At 36.2% G+C, this 14,628-nt stretch overlaps 3 protein-coding genes across 3 annotated transcripts; all 3 read left to right on the top strand.

Annotated features, from left to right (window-relative positions):
* Nucleotides 1-1,715: 1,715 nt before the first annotated feature.
* LOC121648105 (troponin I, slow skeletal muscle-like) lies at nt 1,716-5,293 on the top strand. The gene is made up of 7 exons (XM_041998053.1): nt 1,716-1,726; nt 1,847-1,850; nt 1,963-2,034; nt 2,442-2,573; nt 2,672-2,761; nt 4,914-5,087; nt 5,204-5,293. The coding sequence occupies exons 1-7, from the start codon at nt 1,716-1,718 to the stop codon at nt 5,291-5,293; spliced, it is 573 nt and encodes a 190-aa protein (XP_041853987.1).
* An 816-nt stretch (nt 5,294-6,109) lies between these two features.
* On the top strand, nt 6,110-9,263 carry tnni4b.3 (troponin I4b, tandem duplicate 3). The gene is made up of 8 exons (XM_041996762.1): nt 6,110-6,220; nt 6,735-6,768; nt 6,897-6,903; nt 7,308-7,352; nt 7,442-7,573; nt 8,100-8,189; nt 8,334-8,507; nt 8,644-9,263. Exons 2-8 carry the CDS (start codon nt 6,758-6,760, stop codon nt 8,728-8,730), a joined length of 546 nt encoding a protein of 181 aa, XP_041852696.1. The 5' UTR covers nt 6,110-6,220; nt 6,735-6,757; the 3' UTR covers nt 8,731-9,263.
* A 904-nt stretch (nt 9,264-10,167) lies between these two features.
* Nucleotides 10,168-13,818, top strand: bpgm (2,3-bisphosphoglycerate mutase). The gene is made up of 3 exons (XM_041995969.1): nt 10,168-10,254; nt 10,789-11,410; nt 12,040-13,818. Exons 2-3 carry the CDS (start codon nt 10,810-10,812, stop codon nt 12,213-12,215), a joined length of 777 nt encoding a protein of 258 aa, XP_041851903.1. The 5' UTR covers nt 10,168-10,254; nt 10,789-10,809; the 3' UTR covers nt 12,216-13,818.
* The last annotated feature ends 810 nt before the right edge of the window (nt 13,819-14,628 follow it).

Genomic DNA, 14,628 nt, shown 5'->3' with positions numbered 1-14,628 from the left:
CCTGTCCTTGTTTCTCTCCTGGCCTAAATAAAACTTGACAAACCTTTGGCTTTTCTTGCTTACCTCAAAAGGGAGTCCTTTAATGTGTCATCAGGCTTCAACACTGTGTCATCACACATATGTAGAACAATAGTGACGCAAATATAACAGTAGCGGACAGAGGATGTGCACTTACAGGCGTACTACCATCTTGCTTTTTGCAATTAGGAGATGAAACATAAGTGAAGGAATGATAATATTGCTTATTTTTAAGACTTTAAGATGTGACCAATAGTATATGGGAATGAATATAAAAATAAATGAAAGAAATCACTATGAGTTAATGACACTTTGAAACACTTTTTGAGATCTCCCATGTCGCTCATGGCCTGAAATGAAGGTGCAGAACAAATGAACCCTTTAGCTCTGCTTTGATTTCCTCCTTCTGACTCCATAACAACTTAATCCAAACTTTGACAAGCTGGGACTGGCAAGAAGTAAATTTGTTTGACACTGACCTTGCTTAAGTTTCCACACCTCTCTGAATGTGTCCTGTCACTTCCACTAACAGGTGTTGCAGAAAGGTTTCAAGATACCCAAATATCTGAGCCTATAAATGAAGTTTTATTACCTCCTTTGCTGTTTGAATATTGTTGTGAAGTTATGGGCCACAGTAAATGTCACGGCTGGTGGACAGACAGTGGCAGAAGAACAGACACAGCTCTATTTTAGTAAGACCATTCCCATTTAGAAGAGACACTATAAATTTGATTGATCTTTTTCCATCGTCTTCCAGAAAGTTGAGGGTGGCTTCCTCACACACACTTATCTTCACTTTTGAGTTGCGTCTCTAGGAGCTGCGTGACTTCAAATAGGTACAGATTTCTGAAACTTAATTTTGGTGATAACGGTATTTTAACATGTTAAAATACTTACTAACAGGCACTACTACTACTACTTCTGTGTCTGAGTGTCTTGTCCATCTGTTGCTATTTTGCTAAGATGCTGTTATCGTTTAACATTAACAACAAGTTGAACATAGTCATCTCACATGCCTGTGGATTATCTGGTCATTCACCTTTTTTGTCACCTGCACAGACACTTTCATCAGTTATTTAACACATACACCACCTCAGTTTGCAGACATTTTTTAATGCAAAGCAAATGTTTTCCCAAATGTTTAAAAGTCGATTTTCTACAAATTTGTGCTTTTTTTTAAATGAATTTTAAATTATTATAATGCATTGGTATCATGTATCAGAATTTTCATGAATATCTAATAGTTTTATCTCATTTTTATTTTATTTTTGCATGAATTAAAAGACACATTAAAATCACCAGTATATGTACATTTCAGTATATGTAACATATAAAAAATAATCATTATAAAGAGCAAAGTGTAAATTAGAACAGAATTAGTAACTTTTAACCTTCTGCACACAGCAGTACTTGTATCTTTAGGGGAGTGACTGTGTGTGCCCAGCTTTATGGGCCATTGAATGTTTGGAGTGAGTAAAATACTTTGGCCAGAGCAGTCACAGAGTGGATCAATCTTCAGCACAGAGCTCAACTAAACAGGTTATGAATGTGCAAAGAATTTATCAGATTTGTGAGCATGATGCATCAGTGCATGACAATAATAATGATAAAAATTGAATTCTTATCATAGTTTTCTTGCTGTTACTTATTTTTCTTTGGTTTTCATATTCCAGAGTCCAGCAGAATTTAAGACAATCATGGCTGATGCGTAAGTACCATCACTTTTAGTTTATATCAAATCAGAAGTGTCAAAAGAATATGCTTTGGTTTGATATTCATTTTATAAAAATGTCTGTATCTTTTCTCCTACTTCTTAACACCCCAATAGACCTGTAAGTATCTATTCCAGTGTATTGTAAATGACACTATTTCTTTCTATTTTCTGTCTGTTAAGGCTACAATAAAACATATATCTAGATGTGCTGTACCACATAAAAAAAACAGATTTTCTTATGTATTATTTGTGAATTACAGAAAAAATCAAAGATATCTTCCTCTCGGAAACTGGGATTAAAGGTAAGATTTACATTATTTTTTGGGGAATGTCAGATTTTTTAGAATTCATTAACTATGAAAATTAACACTTGTGAGACTTTAACTTTGCATATTTGTACAAAAAAAAGCTGTTTTCAAACTCTGACAAACAGAACCCTTATATTTTAAAATACAGTATGACGTTATTTTTTACAGATCCCTGCAGCATGAGAGACGTGTGTTTTAACTGAAGGATGTTTACAGCCTGTCTATAAGGCATTTATGAATGTATTTTAAGAGTGTGCTACATCCTTGTTAAGTTTAACAGTTTGTACAAAACATTTCTTGCAACTGTCCAACCACTAACCTGGAAAGCCAGACAAAATAAGAAGAAACACTCCTTCCATTCACTTTTGATTTTTATTTTTGATTTTTTTCCCCCACCAAAGATTAGATTGTTGGCAATCGCCGCTCAGATGCTGCAGGAGGAGAATGAGCAGAAGTTGAAAGAAAAAGAAACCGCACTTACAGAGAGACTTCCTCCTTTAAATATATCTGGTCTATCTTTGCAAGACCTGCAGGTGCTTGATTTTATCATTAAATTTTTTTTCTGACAAATGGTAACTTTCTATTTGCAGAAGGGCAATGTTAAAATACCACACTTTACCATCTTTTACAGGACCTATGCAAAGACTTGCACCACAAGATTGATGTTGTGGATGAGGAGCGGTATGATATTGCCCTAAAAGTTTCCAAAAATGACACAGAGGTGAGCTGCTCAAGAATGAATAGAAAAAAGGAGAAATATCTTGTTAATTTTCCGATTTCCATTGTTGTCTCTACATAAATAAGGTCATAACAATGACAAAGCAATAAACTGAAAACAAAAAATAAATACTGCCCCACAGTGGCAGCATGGTTGTAACAACAAGCTACACAAAGCCTTTGGATTTCTTTATCGGCAATGGCAATGTATGACCTGCAGGGGGCAGTCGAACATTATTTAAAGAGTAAAAAAAGAGTACTAACGCTACTTAATTATGTTTTTTGGTCTCTACTGCAGACATTTATTCATTTGCTGAAGCTGAAAACTGCTAAACACTTTGCAGTTTATAACAACAAGGAAGCCCATTCACAATCAAATTGTTTTTTTTTCCCCATTTTTCCATAGCTATTTGATATTTGATTGTTTTAAAACTTAACAGGCTGTTAGACTTCTTTTAAAATTCCTGCTTTTATTATTTATATTTTATCACTAAAATCATAATCGATCTGTTAGCAGAGATTAAATAAATATTTATAAGTATATTGTCATTAGTCTCAATCATGTAAAAACAGGGTTAGGTCTCTTTGTCACATTGCACGGCTAGGTCACTATAATATCTAAGAAAGGAAAAGCCTAACCCTAACTCTGCATTTATAGTATTCTTAACATTTTCTAAAGACTACTATGATTTCAAAGTAAGCAAGGTTATTCTGTTGGTTGCAAGTTCCAGTTTGTGTCATTGTGTCACTGAGTCACTTCATCCTTTGTGCCAGTGGTTTCTGCAAGGCCCCCCTTTCATCAACAACATTACAATCAAGAGCCCCCATCCCACCAACACTCCTACACTGAACAACAGCATAAATACAAAACTTCTTTTTGCTCCCATTTTCCATGAGCTGAACTCAAAGCTCAAAACCCTTTTCTATGTACACAAAAAGCTTATTTCTCTTGAATATTATTCATTAAATCTGACTTAATGTCTTCATGCACCAGGCTGTCAGGCAGCTGAACTCTTTACTAAAACTCCCACACCGATATAGGTGGACGTCTGTATCTTGTATGTGGAGCTGAACTGACAATAATGGCAACTCTGACTCTAAGTGTGTGTTAGTGAGCCTTAGGCACACTTGTGCATCAATCATGCTGTCTAATTAGTATCTTGAAATGCCATACCAGTGAGGTGGATGGATCATCTCGGCAAAGAAGAAGTACTCACTAACATATTCAGACAGATTTGTGAACAATATTTGAGAGAAATAGGCCTGTTGTGTCCATAGAAAAAGTCTTGGATCTTTGAGTTCAGCTCATGAAAAATGGGAGGAAAAACAAAAGTGTTGATTTGTGTATTTTTGTTCAGTGTATGTGCACCCAAGCACTAACAAAAAAATGTATGAAGACAAAATAATAATTTTTTGGCCGACAAATAGTCTTAAATGTATTGGCTGCTACTTCAGTTAAAACCAAATCAGCGATGGAGAGCATTTTTAATTTCTCTGCTTTAGTGTGAGGATTTTTAAGACTAGGAAACTCTGCATGCTACTTAATATGAAGTGCTGGTTGCATCTGTTTACGTCAGCTGTGTAGTTTATTTCTGAGTGATCGGTGGTCTTTTCTTTGTGTCCTAGATGAGAAATGACTTGTTTTGTCTCATTTTGTTAGATGCTAATATTTTGGCCACCATTGTACTGGTGAAGCCCAGAGCAAGATGTACTCTACCTTGTCATATTTTCCCAAATCTTGTCATATTGTCTTGTCCATGTTTTTCTAGCTGCTAAGAGCACAGTATACAGTAGCATACTGTGCGCTGCTATCTACAATCAACATTTTAAAAAGCTGAAGTCCAGGTCAATTTGTAACCCTTCCAACCCTTCTACAGGCTGGAGCCATGCTTCAGAAAGTCTGAGTACATAGCATCTGTTGAGCAAGAGTGCAAAATGTGGCTCCAGAAACATTTAAAACAAACAAAACAAGTCCCCCTCAGTTAAGGTTTAACACTATTTTTATATATTCTTACCTATTTTCAGGGTCAAAGCTGAACTTTAATCTCTATTTTGTGATGAAATGACATACTGTAGAGACTCATGTCCATATCATGACTCATCAGAAAGCAGATAATACAGTAGGAATGTTTTCTATCATGCATTGCTTTGGCCAGATTCAAAACATGAACCTGAAGATCACCGAGCTTCAGAGTAAGTTCAAGAAGCCGCACCTCAAGAGAGTGAAGATCTCAGCTGAAGCCATGCTGAGCGTTCTGCTGGGCTCAAAACATAAAGAATCCATTGACTTCAAGGCAAACCTCAAAACAGTCAAGAAGGAAGAGGAAAAGGTGAACTTGGTTGATGCTTTTGCTCTTGTAAATTCTTTATATGATGCCTATTTTAGTCAAGAGATTTGTTTTATTTTGGCTGTTTGTCCATGATGCATTTTTTTTTTTTTTTACAGAAAGAGGAGGTTACTGACTGGCGTAAAAACGTGGAGGCCATGTCTGGCATGGAGGGCAGGAAGAAGCTGTTTGATGCTTCTGGCAACTAAGGAAACAATCGCTTTTGTTCAAGAGATGTCCTCATTAGTTCCTGAAATGACTTAATTTCTTATCTAAATAATATTGAAATGTGAAGTATAAGCAGGATAAACCTTTAAAACTGGAAGAGAAATCAAGCGTGTTTTGTTTTTGTTTTTTTTTTTTACTTGTTTATGGAAACAACAACAAGAATAACATGGGGATTTACTCTCAGAATCGAACTGTATGTTGATTAAACGCTGACTTAAAGGCACTTAATTATTTTAAGTACAGTTTTGTGTATTAAACATGGATGAGCGCTTGAGGCAATTCCTCTCTGCAGCCTTGAGATGGCAGCATTGTTCTTTAAAATCATCACAATGTACTGAGAAACTTACAGACTTTTGTTCAGAGTGTAGATGGAGGATTACAGTTTAGCCCTTATGAGGCTCCAGCTTCTAGATCATTTCTCTAGATCTGTTATGACAAGCTATCATTTGCTAGACATCCAAAATGAACTGGCCATTAAAGATGCGTCTTAAAAGTCAACAACATGATTGCTGTCTTTGTAAATATTTTTTAAAGGCAGAATGTTAATATATAGTTTAAGGTTTGTTATGAGAAAGACAAGTTCTGCTGTTTTATTTGCTTCTCTGTACGATTTTAAAATGACTTTTGAGTCTTTGCAAGTTTAATCACATTAATTCATGAGAGCCCTTCAGACTTCACCTTCTAGTCTGTATAGATGGAGGCACTAAGAAAGCATCGCATGAGTAAGTCCCAGGAAGAACTTTCACACTTCACACATGTGGGATATGGGAGACGCAAGAATGGTGAGGACAGAGGGTCTATTTTAGTGAGCCACTCACATGAGCGTTGGAATCTATATATCTACCCTCTTTCATCCCTTCTCATCTCAGAAAAAGACGGCTGTGGGTATATGTCACCTACCTGAGAAGGTAAGGAGTTTATTTGGAAAATAAAGAGGATGATCAACCAAAGTAAACCTTTTTATTACCAAAGAATTTATAAAGACTGTGTTGCTTCTTCACAATTAACAGTATTTTAACAATACAAGGTTTAATTTCACCTGTAAGACAGTAATAATGTTAATGATAGCTTTCATTTGTGAAAACCTACAGCTGAGTGAATGTTCAATTTTTTTTTTTTTTAACAAACTATTTTCTGTGAGTCAGAAAAAACAGGTTTGAGATTTTCTGTCTTTCTCTAAGCTTGTTCAGACTGACCAGTTTACAGGTCATTTGATAGATGTTTGAAGTTTTTGACCTTTAAACAAAGTCGTACATTGTTTGTGCTTTCTGCTATGTTTGTAAATCAAGTGGTAGAATACAAGAAATTTATTGAATGAAATGGATTTTTTCTGAAGGTAATTTTGCTCAGTTTTAATGTATCTTGCTTAAACCTAATTAGCAGAAATTGATCTTTCCTTTTCTTCTAATCTTATACTGACAGATTTAAAACAGAGAACTGCAACCATGTCTGAAGCGTAAGTATTCACTTACTTTTATTACCCTTTAACTCAGGTCTTTTAATAAGCAAGACACCATAAATAAAAGAAGCATATCTTTTTTTCTATCTTTTTGCATTACGGATGCCATTTTTCTTATTGTACAGGCCTTCGGTGAGTTGAGTTTATTTTAATAGATTTATGTCTGAATTAACACAATGAGTTGTGGGATTAAAACTAGCCATTCCAGCAGTAAATATTTAACCATTTTGGTTCTCCTAATTCATACTGACTGTATAGATTTAGTGACATTGTTGTACAAATAACTAATATCATGATTCAAATAACAAAATTATGAATGCCACAAAATCTAGATGAACAACAGGGACTCGATTTATTTAGCTGAGTGTAAGTTAATGTATCAGTTAGATGTGATTTTCTACCCCACTCTATTTAGTTAGTTTCCAAACTAGACATATTTTTAAAAAAAATAAAATGAAAAAAAACCTCACTAACACAATAAAATTCGCTCCTCACTGCAGAAATCTAAACAGAATGTACACTGTTTCCCTTTCCAGAAACCAAAGCCAAAAATCTCTGCATCACGCAGACTGTTTTTGAAGGTAGGTCTTTGTGTAAATAAGTGTAAATTGCTTTCTGTAAGCATGGTTAACAAAACACTGTTTCAGTGAAGCTGTTTTCTTTTTCTTAGACCAAACTGCTAAAAAAGGCCACAACTTTGCTTGAGAATGATAAGCAAGTCAGAAAAGATGAAAGAGAGAGGATCCTCTCTGAAAGAGTGCCAGCCCTCCAGGTGTCGGGTCTGTCTTTGCAGGAATTACAGGTACATTTAGGTTTCAAACCAATTTTTCTATATTAAAGGATGCATTTGGTTCTAGCAATAATAAAAATAAAGTTAAAACACTTAAGAGTTAAAATGAACATAACTGTCTCTCAAAAAGAGTCATTTACTTTAAATCCCTTTCCCAACCACTTGCACACTAAATTGTGTGTGATCAGATGGGGTGTAAATAGTCTCGGTTTATTTGCAGATGTTTCAGGTGATTAACCATTACTACTCTTATCCAAACTATTGATTAACCTCAATAGTAATGTCTATAGCCATAAACATAAATGTCCACAGCTTCCATAGGAATGATTAGAGAACACTTGCAGTGGAAAATATGTTTAAAAAAAACAGGATTAATCACAGAAACTCTGAAACACCCTGGTATATTGTCTATTTCATTAACAAATCCATCCATATACATATTACACTCTCTTTCTGAATTGCTTCTTACTATATCAATGTTTACATGAATTTATGCATATCAGTTTAAGTCTGATGCAAGAAAGGTTTCTATCCACAGAATCTTTGCAAGGAGCTACACCAGAAAATTGATAAGGCTGATGAAGAGCGCTATGATGTTGCTGCTAAAGTGACAATAAATGACAAAGAGGTAAGCAAAAGTTGTCAAGAACTAATATCCTTTTCTATGTCCAACTAAACATCACCACCACAGTCATATGAGACTCAGTATGAACCTAATATCTTGTGGTAATTTGTGTTAAGGATGAGTTTGTGCTTTTGTGCTGGAAAAAAGATACAGGACCTGTCTCAAAAGATCTTTGAGCTGAAAGGCAAAATGAAGAGACCAAACCTGAGGAGGGTGAGGGTGTCTGCAGATGCCATGCTGGGAGCTCTGTTGGGTGCAAAGGTCAAAGAGTCTGTGGACTTCAAGGCCAACCTCAAGACTGTGAAGAAGGAGGAAGAAAAGGTAAGAGAAGCATGTATAGACTTACATTAATTCAGTTAAGTTTATTTAATTTATATAGTACAGTTAAGGAAAATAGTTTCTGGCTGGTTAATCTCAGATGTACCTAAAATGTAACACTTGCTACATCATTCCACAGAAAGAAGAGGTGACTGACTGGCGTAAGAATGTGGATGCCATGTCTGGAATGGAGGGCAGGAAGAAGCTGTTTGATGCTGGGCAGTAGATTTGAAGTGAAGGTGTTTGCTGTAGTAAAACAGATGGAGACAGTTACTTTCCTTTCAATTATGTTCACTTTATAATGAATTAAGTGAAAACAGAGACCAGTTGAATGGCACAGTTCATGTTTGTAACTGGCAATAGTGAACATATTGACTTAGATTTTCTATTAATACATATTGTTTTTTGTATTATGAAAACATATGTATTTCATATATTAGAGCACTTAATCGTATTTGAAGTTTTTAGTACATTATATTCGTCTGAAATTAGTGCTACTGTTGTTTGTCCATTTCTCTTGAATAATGTTGCAGTGCTGTTTGACCTTTTATATACATAAAATCACCAATGTTCACAGGGAATACAAATTAACTTAATCTTTATCTACAATATCTTATCTATATTATTCCTATCTTGCTTTAAGCACAGGCTCCTTTGATAAACTGGACTGATAAAGAGAATGGATACACATTCCAGAGGCAACTTATTATTGAGTCAGCTGTCAAACCATTTAAAATGAATGTGATCACTTACACATTAAAAGCAAAGGGGTGTTATGATTTGTGTATCAAATAATAAAGTGTATTTATTGATGAGAAGGCTATTTCTTTTCTTACAGCATTAAAACCTTGTACGATTGGTGTGTACCATTTTAATGTTTGCAATATTGTTAATTGTATATTTATGGGTGTTTAATGTTGTAAATCAAAAGTAGACAAATCACTAGGCTTATTCCATAAATGGTCTCTTAATTGGTTTAGATCCATCCATCAATTAAATTTAATCAATCATTAAAGTTTGCCAAAATTTAGTTGTAGGCCTAATGCATGTATGAATATCAGGATTTCTGCCAAATGTTCAGAGATAAACCAGTCATTTGGTGTTAAAAAAAAAGTTGTTCCTCACAAGCAAAGTCATTTTACTTTAGGATTGATGGTTTTATTTTTATAATTTTAAATAAAGTTATTGTTAAAATAAATGCAAACTGTGATAGCCTTAAGAATATGTGAAATGGTGCAACATTTAAACACTCAGAGGATAATCTGTGCAATCCTGATTTCTTATTTAGCTTTTCCTGACATTATAGTCAATTAAAAACAAATATAAAGTATGTGAGGTTAAGTCTGTTTGTTCTTTTGTTCAAGTAACAGCATTTTGTTCATATATTTGCAAACTAAGTTGTCAATAAGTGATGTACATCGCTTGCAAATACAAAACTTCTCCTACATATGAACCAAGAAGCCCAGAACCTGCTACAGAGTACAGTTAACTTGTATCTCACCTACACATCCACAACGCTGACTACTACCCCGCCCTTCTTCCGCGGTGAACGTGCACGACGGTTTATGCTCCTCCTAATATGGGCATAACTCTCATCGAGAGACCACCCATTAGTGATGTTCAGTGTTTTAATTGGTGAATGGGTACGTCAATCATGAACATCCAGGGAACGCTGCTGTGGCCTGCAGCGTAACGTCAACATAGACGAGCGTTTCATCCACATTTAGACCGGATTTAAAACCCACACAGGGTAAGATATATTTATTTTTCAATATCTTGATCATTTTAAGATGAGATTGTCGAAGGCCTGTGCTTCTGACTTACATATATTGGCTTTTTCTTGTTTTTTTTTTCTTTTAATAAAAAATGTAAACACTTAGCATTGATGCTCAGATCGTGTCATTCATCTTTTCGAGTTAGCTAACAAACATCCAGTTATTGTGTGTGTGTGTGTGTATATATATATATATATATATATATATATATATATATATATATATATATACATATATATATATATATATATATATATATATTAGTTAGCTGTTTTCTGACTTGCCCATGAAGGAATGCTGATAAGGGCAAGTGCTGGAGATGTAACTGTCTTCAGCCGGTCTCGTTTTTGGAGACAACCTTTAACCTTTTGCTTGGCTCCCTCCAAGAAGTCCCTTCTCCTGGACTCGGGCCACCAACTACTGAATTCTGTTAAAATATCTGTGTTATTATCTTGTTATCATTAACGATATTATGTGTGTGTTTATTTCTATTTCTACTGAATATATAGTTTTCTGCTGCAAGAGTTCGGATGTCCAAGTACAAACTTCTTCTGCTGAGGCATGGAGAGGGGGCCTGGAACAAAGAGAACCGTTTCTGCAGCTGGGTTGACCAGAAGCTGAGCGAGGATGGGGTGAAGGAGGCCCAGGACTGTGGCAAGCTCCTTAACGAGCAGGGCTACAAGTTTGACTTAGTCTTCACCTCCATTCTCAGCCGATCTATCCAGACAGCATGGCTGGTACTCGAGGCTATGGGCCAAGAGTGGGTCCCAGTCGTCAAGTCTTGGAGGCTTAATGAACGCCACTATGGAGCCCTGATTGGACTCAACCGGGCTGAGATGGCTCTGCAACATGGAGAGGAACGGGTGAAGTTATGGAGAAGAAGCTACGACATCACTCCACCCCCAATTGATGAATCCCATCCTTATTTTCTGGAAATCTACAATGACCGCAGATACACCACTTGTGATGTGCAACTGGAGAACCTTCCCCGAGCTGAGAGCCTAAAGGAGGTGTTGGGCAGACTGCTGCCATACTGGGACAGCACTGTGGTCCCAGAGATAAGAAAAGGCAAGACTGTACTGATTTCAGCCCATGGAAACAGCTGCAGGGCCCTGCTGAAGCATCTGGAAGGTATGTTGCTGAACGAAGCCCACCCCATATAACAGTACTGTTTGAGTTTTTGTCTGTTCTAGGTGAATGTGTTTAGTTTAAATCAGCAGCTGTTTCTCCACTATGCAGGGTGCTGTTTCTAGTCAGTCATTGAATGAGGTAGGACATATTTTAAGTTCCAGGAATGGAAGGTTGAACTTGTGTAAAAAGGCCAGTGAGTTTATGTTACATTTGGCTATGGCCATGAAATCCATGCTGACCTTTTATCATGCTTGTAAGCCTTGGTAGCTCCGTGTGCCACAGCTCACTCAGCAACTTAAGACATATTGACAGCTACTGTCGAAATGCAGCACAGGATACATACAGGCTGCTGTCATAGATTTCCTGAATATATTGAGTAATAAAGGTGAAATGACACTGCAAACTGTCATTAAGCCTTGTTATCGGTTTTATATAGTGTGTCTTCTGTATTTAAAACAGCATATTGCATATTTTATTGTATGATGCAGTAAGAAATTCAAATTTTATCAGCTTACTTTCTCTGTGAAACACTTTGACACGTGTCTGTAAATAATACAGATTTTAACTTTAAACTGTTCTATTCATTTAAATTCACTGTAAGATAACATCAGTTAACTTTTTTTCAATAGGTGTATCAGATGAGGATATTGCCAACGTGACATTACCTACGGGGATACCTGTGCTGCTTGAACTGGATGAAAACCTCAGGCCTGTGAAACCACGACAGCTGTTGGGAGACCAGGCAAAGATTCAGGCAGCCATTAAAAAGGTGGAGGACCAGGGAAAAGCCAAACCAACAACTTGAATACATCAGAATGTCTGAAAGACTACACCCAGCCCTGCTCTCATTGCCTATATTCTTATTTATTACACACAGTAGCAGGCAAACTCTTTAACAGACTTGAGTTACTGATTACATAAAAGTGGGCAATAATTTGTTGATTAGATTTTGAGGATAAGTCTAAATTTTACAGCTGAGTGACTGTATGTGTGCTAGTCAGCCTGGTCAGGATGCAGCTTGTAAGTGTTGCACATCGGACTGATCACGCTTGCCCGGAAAAAACATTGTACTGTAAATGTTTCAGCATAGTGCTGAATTGTGTTGTATGTGTTAGGAACCCTTCCGTCTTCATCTTGTTTGTAAGTGAATTGCACCCACTTCTCCTTTTGTGGTGACTAAAGTGGTTATTTATTTATTTACTTAGAACCTCTACTTTGCTCACTTATGGTAAAGTAATTAAGCTAAAAAGTCTCCATATTTTGTCATAAAGTATGTTTATCTGTTACATTGTCCAGCTTTAGGATTATTTCTTGGATTTTAAACGTGCCTTCACTATTAATTCATCTGTTTTTAAACAAGCTTTTTATAGAGAAGGGGTGCTCAAAGTCGGACCTCTATGGCTACAGTCCTGCAGATTTTGTATGTTTCCCTCTACAGCACACCTGATCAGATTAAATGGGTCAACATGCTTGAGCAACACTTGACAACAAGCTGTTAAGGAGAGCCATTTAATTTGAATCCGGTGTGTTGGAGCAGGGAAACATCTAAAATCTGCAGGATTGCGGCTTTTGAGGACTGGAGCTGGACACAAATAGCTCTTTTATTTATTATAATTTCTTCTTGGGAAAAATAAAGTATTTTTCATTTCATTTAAGAATGAAAGCACTCTAATAACAAGTCTTACCTCATAAAAATTGCGAACCAGGCCCTTCATTCCTGAAATATGGGTAGCTGTAAGCCACAGAAGTGCTATAAATATGCTAAACCACTGAGATCCCGTTTATATATTTATGGATTTCTCATACTTTAAATGGGTCTGCTCAGTGTGATAACTAGAGTAGCCTTTGTTTACATGGTGCATCAACTCTGACATCGAATGGGTTGTGATTAAAAAGGCTTTGGCTTACAGCATACTGGTATGATAGCTGGTTCATGCTTTGCACTTTTGGAGAGGATTTCATGAGGTTTTTGAAAATGTGTCCCTTTGTTACAGAAAAAGCAACTGTGATTTGAAAATATAATTTCATACAGCATGAAGGTGTCATATAGACTAGTTTTATTTTCTAAATTATTATAATACATGGGTAATTTGATTTTCTTTATATTAAGATAATAACATACGAGGTGACAATGTAACAAATAGCACTGTATGTCTTGTAGCTGTATTTTGGTTCCGGTTAAGTTGGTAAATGTGCATTTTTTGTACCCCATGTTTTCTCTGCATGTATGTCACGCTGCTCTCTCTGCACGTACATCACTGTTATTTTGTACACTGGCTTATTAGGTCATCAGAGGAAATGGCCAAATGAGGAAAACACAGATATGTTTGCAGTTTCATGTAATATCTTGTCTTCTGTTGTCACCAGTTGAAGCTTTGCTGGATGAAATAAAAGGAAGCTCAAACGTTCCTGACAGTTTGGTTATTATTTCTGTCATATGGCTAATTTCAAGATTTGTTTTATTATTTGTTTTCCAATGGAGAGGCATCTCAGACGTCACAGTGATGCAGTTAGCTGTAAATTTTATGGTGGAGCAATAGAGGATAAATCAGAAAACAAACAGCAGTAATTGTTTGGGGAGAACATACATTCCTGTAGTTTGGGTTCTGGTTGCCTGGAGAGTACTGGAAACAATAAACCGCTTAGATACCACAGATGGATCCAGAGGATTGGCTCTTCATTTCTCAACCATTTCTGTAATATGAACAGACCAGAAGGGCGAGTCTTTGAAAAACCCTCTAATTGGTTAAAAATTCTCTGACATGGAGCCAGTGATCAACATGACAGTATTTACTCCTATCCATATGTTAATATGGGTACATGCATCTTGATTGACAGTGCTGTGCTGACCATGTTTCACTTGCACACCTAATCACTCAATTCTGCGATCTGAAATGCATTTATTTTTCTTTAACAAATGTTCACCAGCAACAGAGCAGGTGTGAAAAAAGTTGATTAATCAGTGCAGTGGTGTGTGATAATGATTAAAGAAAAAAAAAAAAGAAAAAGAACAAACTTTGGGGAAAGATTTTCTCAGAAAGACTAATTTATATTCTTTGGTTTTTAAGTGCATGGACCAACATTAGACTGATAAAACCATGAGCTAATTTCTGAATGCTTGAGCAGGCGGGGCTGTCCACAGCGTGCAGTGCTTATAAACCTCCGGTTGCTCTTCGTCTGCTGATTTCCAACAGGAACAACCACTTTGTCTGCAGGCC

Source organism: Melanotaenia boesemani, chromosome 10, assembly GCF_017639745.1.
Source record: "Melanotaenia boesemani isolate fMelBoe1 chromosome 10, fMelBoe1.pri, whole genome shotgun sequence".
NCBI lineage: Eukaryota > Metazoa > Chordata > Actinopteri > Atheriniformes > Melanotaeniidae > Melanotaenia > Melanotaenia boesemani.
Note: the sequence above shows the minus strand (reverse complement) of the source record. Positions and strands in the feature narration are given on the sequence as shown.

Bases quoted from the DNA above. Each gene is read 5' to 3' on its own strand.
- LOC121648105 (XM_041998053.1), top strand. The intron at 2,574-2,671 runs GTGCTTGATTTT...CATCTTTTACAG, and splicing joins TATCTTTGCAAGACCTGCAG to GACCTATGCAAAGACTTGCA. The intron at 2,762-4,913 runs GTGAGCTGCTCA...TGCTTTGGCCAG, and splicing joins TTTCCAAAAATGACACAGAG to ATTCAAAACATGAACCTGAA.
- tnni4b.3 (XM_041996762.1), top strand. The intron at 8,190-8,333 runs GTAAGCAAAAGT...GCTGGAAAAAAG, and splicing joins TGACAATAAATGACAAAGAG to ATACAGGACCTGTCTCAAAA. The intron at 8,508-8,643 runs GTAAGAGAAGCA...ATCATTCCACAG, and splicing joins TGAAGAAGGAGGAAGAAAAG to AAAGAAGAGGTGACTGACTG.
- bpgm (XM_041995969.1), top strand. From the start codon at position 10,810: ATGTCCAAGTACAAACTTCTTCTGCTGAGGCATGGAGAGGGGGCCTGG. The intron at 11,411-12,039 runs GTATGTTGCTGA...TTTTTTCAATAG, and splicing joins CCTGCTGAAGCATCTGGAAG to GTGTATCAGATGAGGATATT.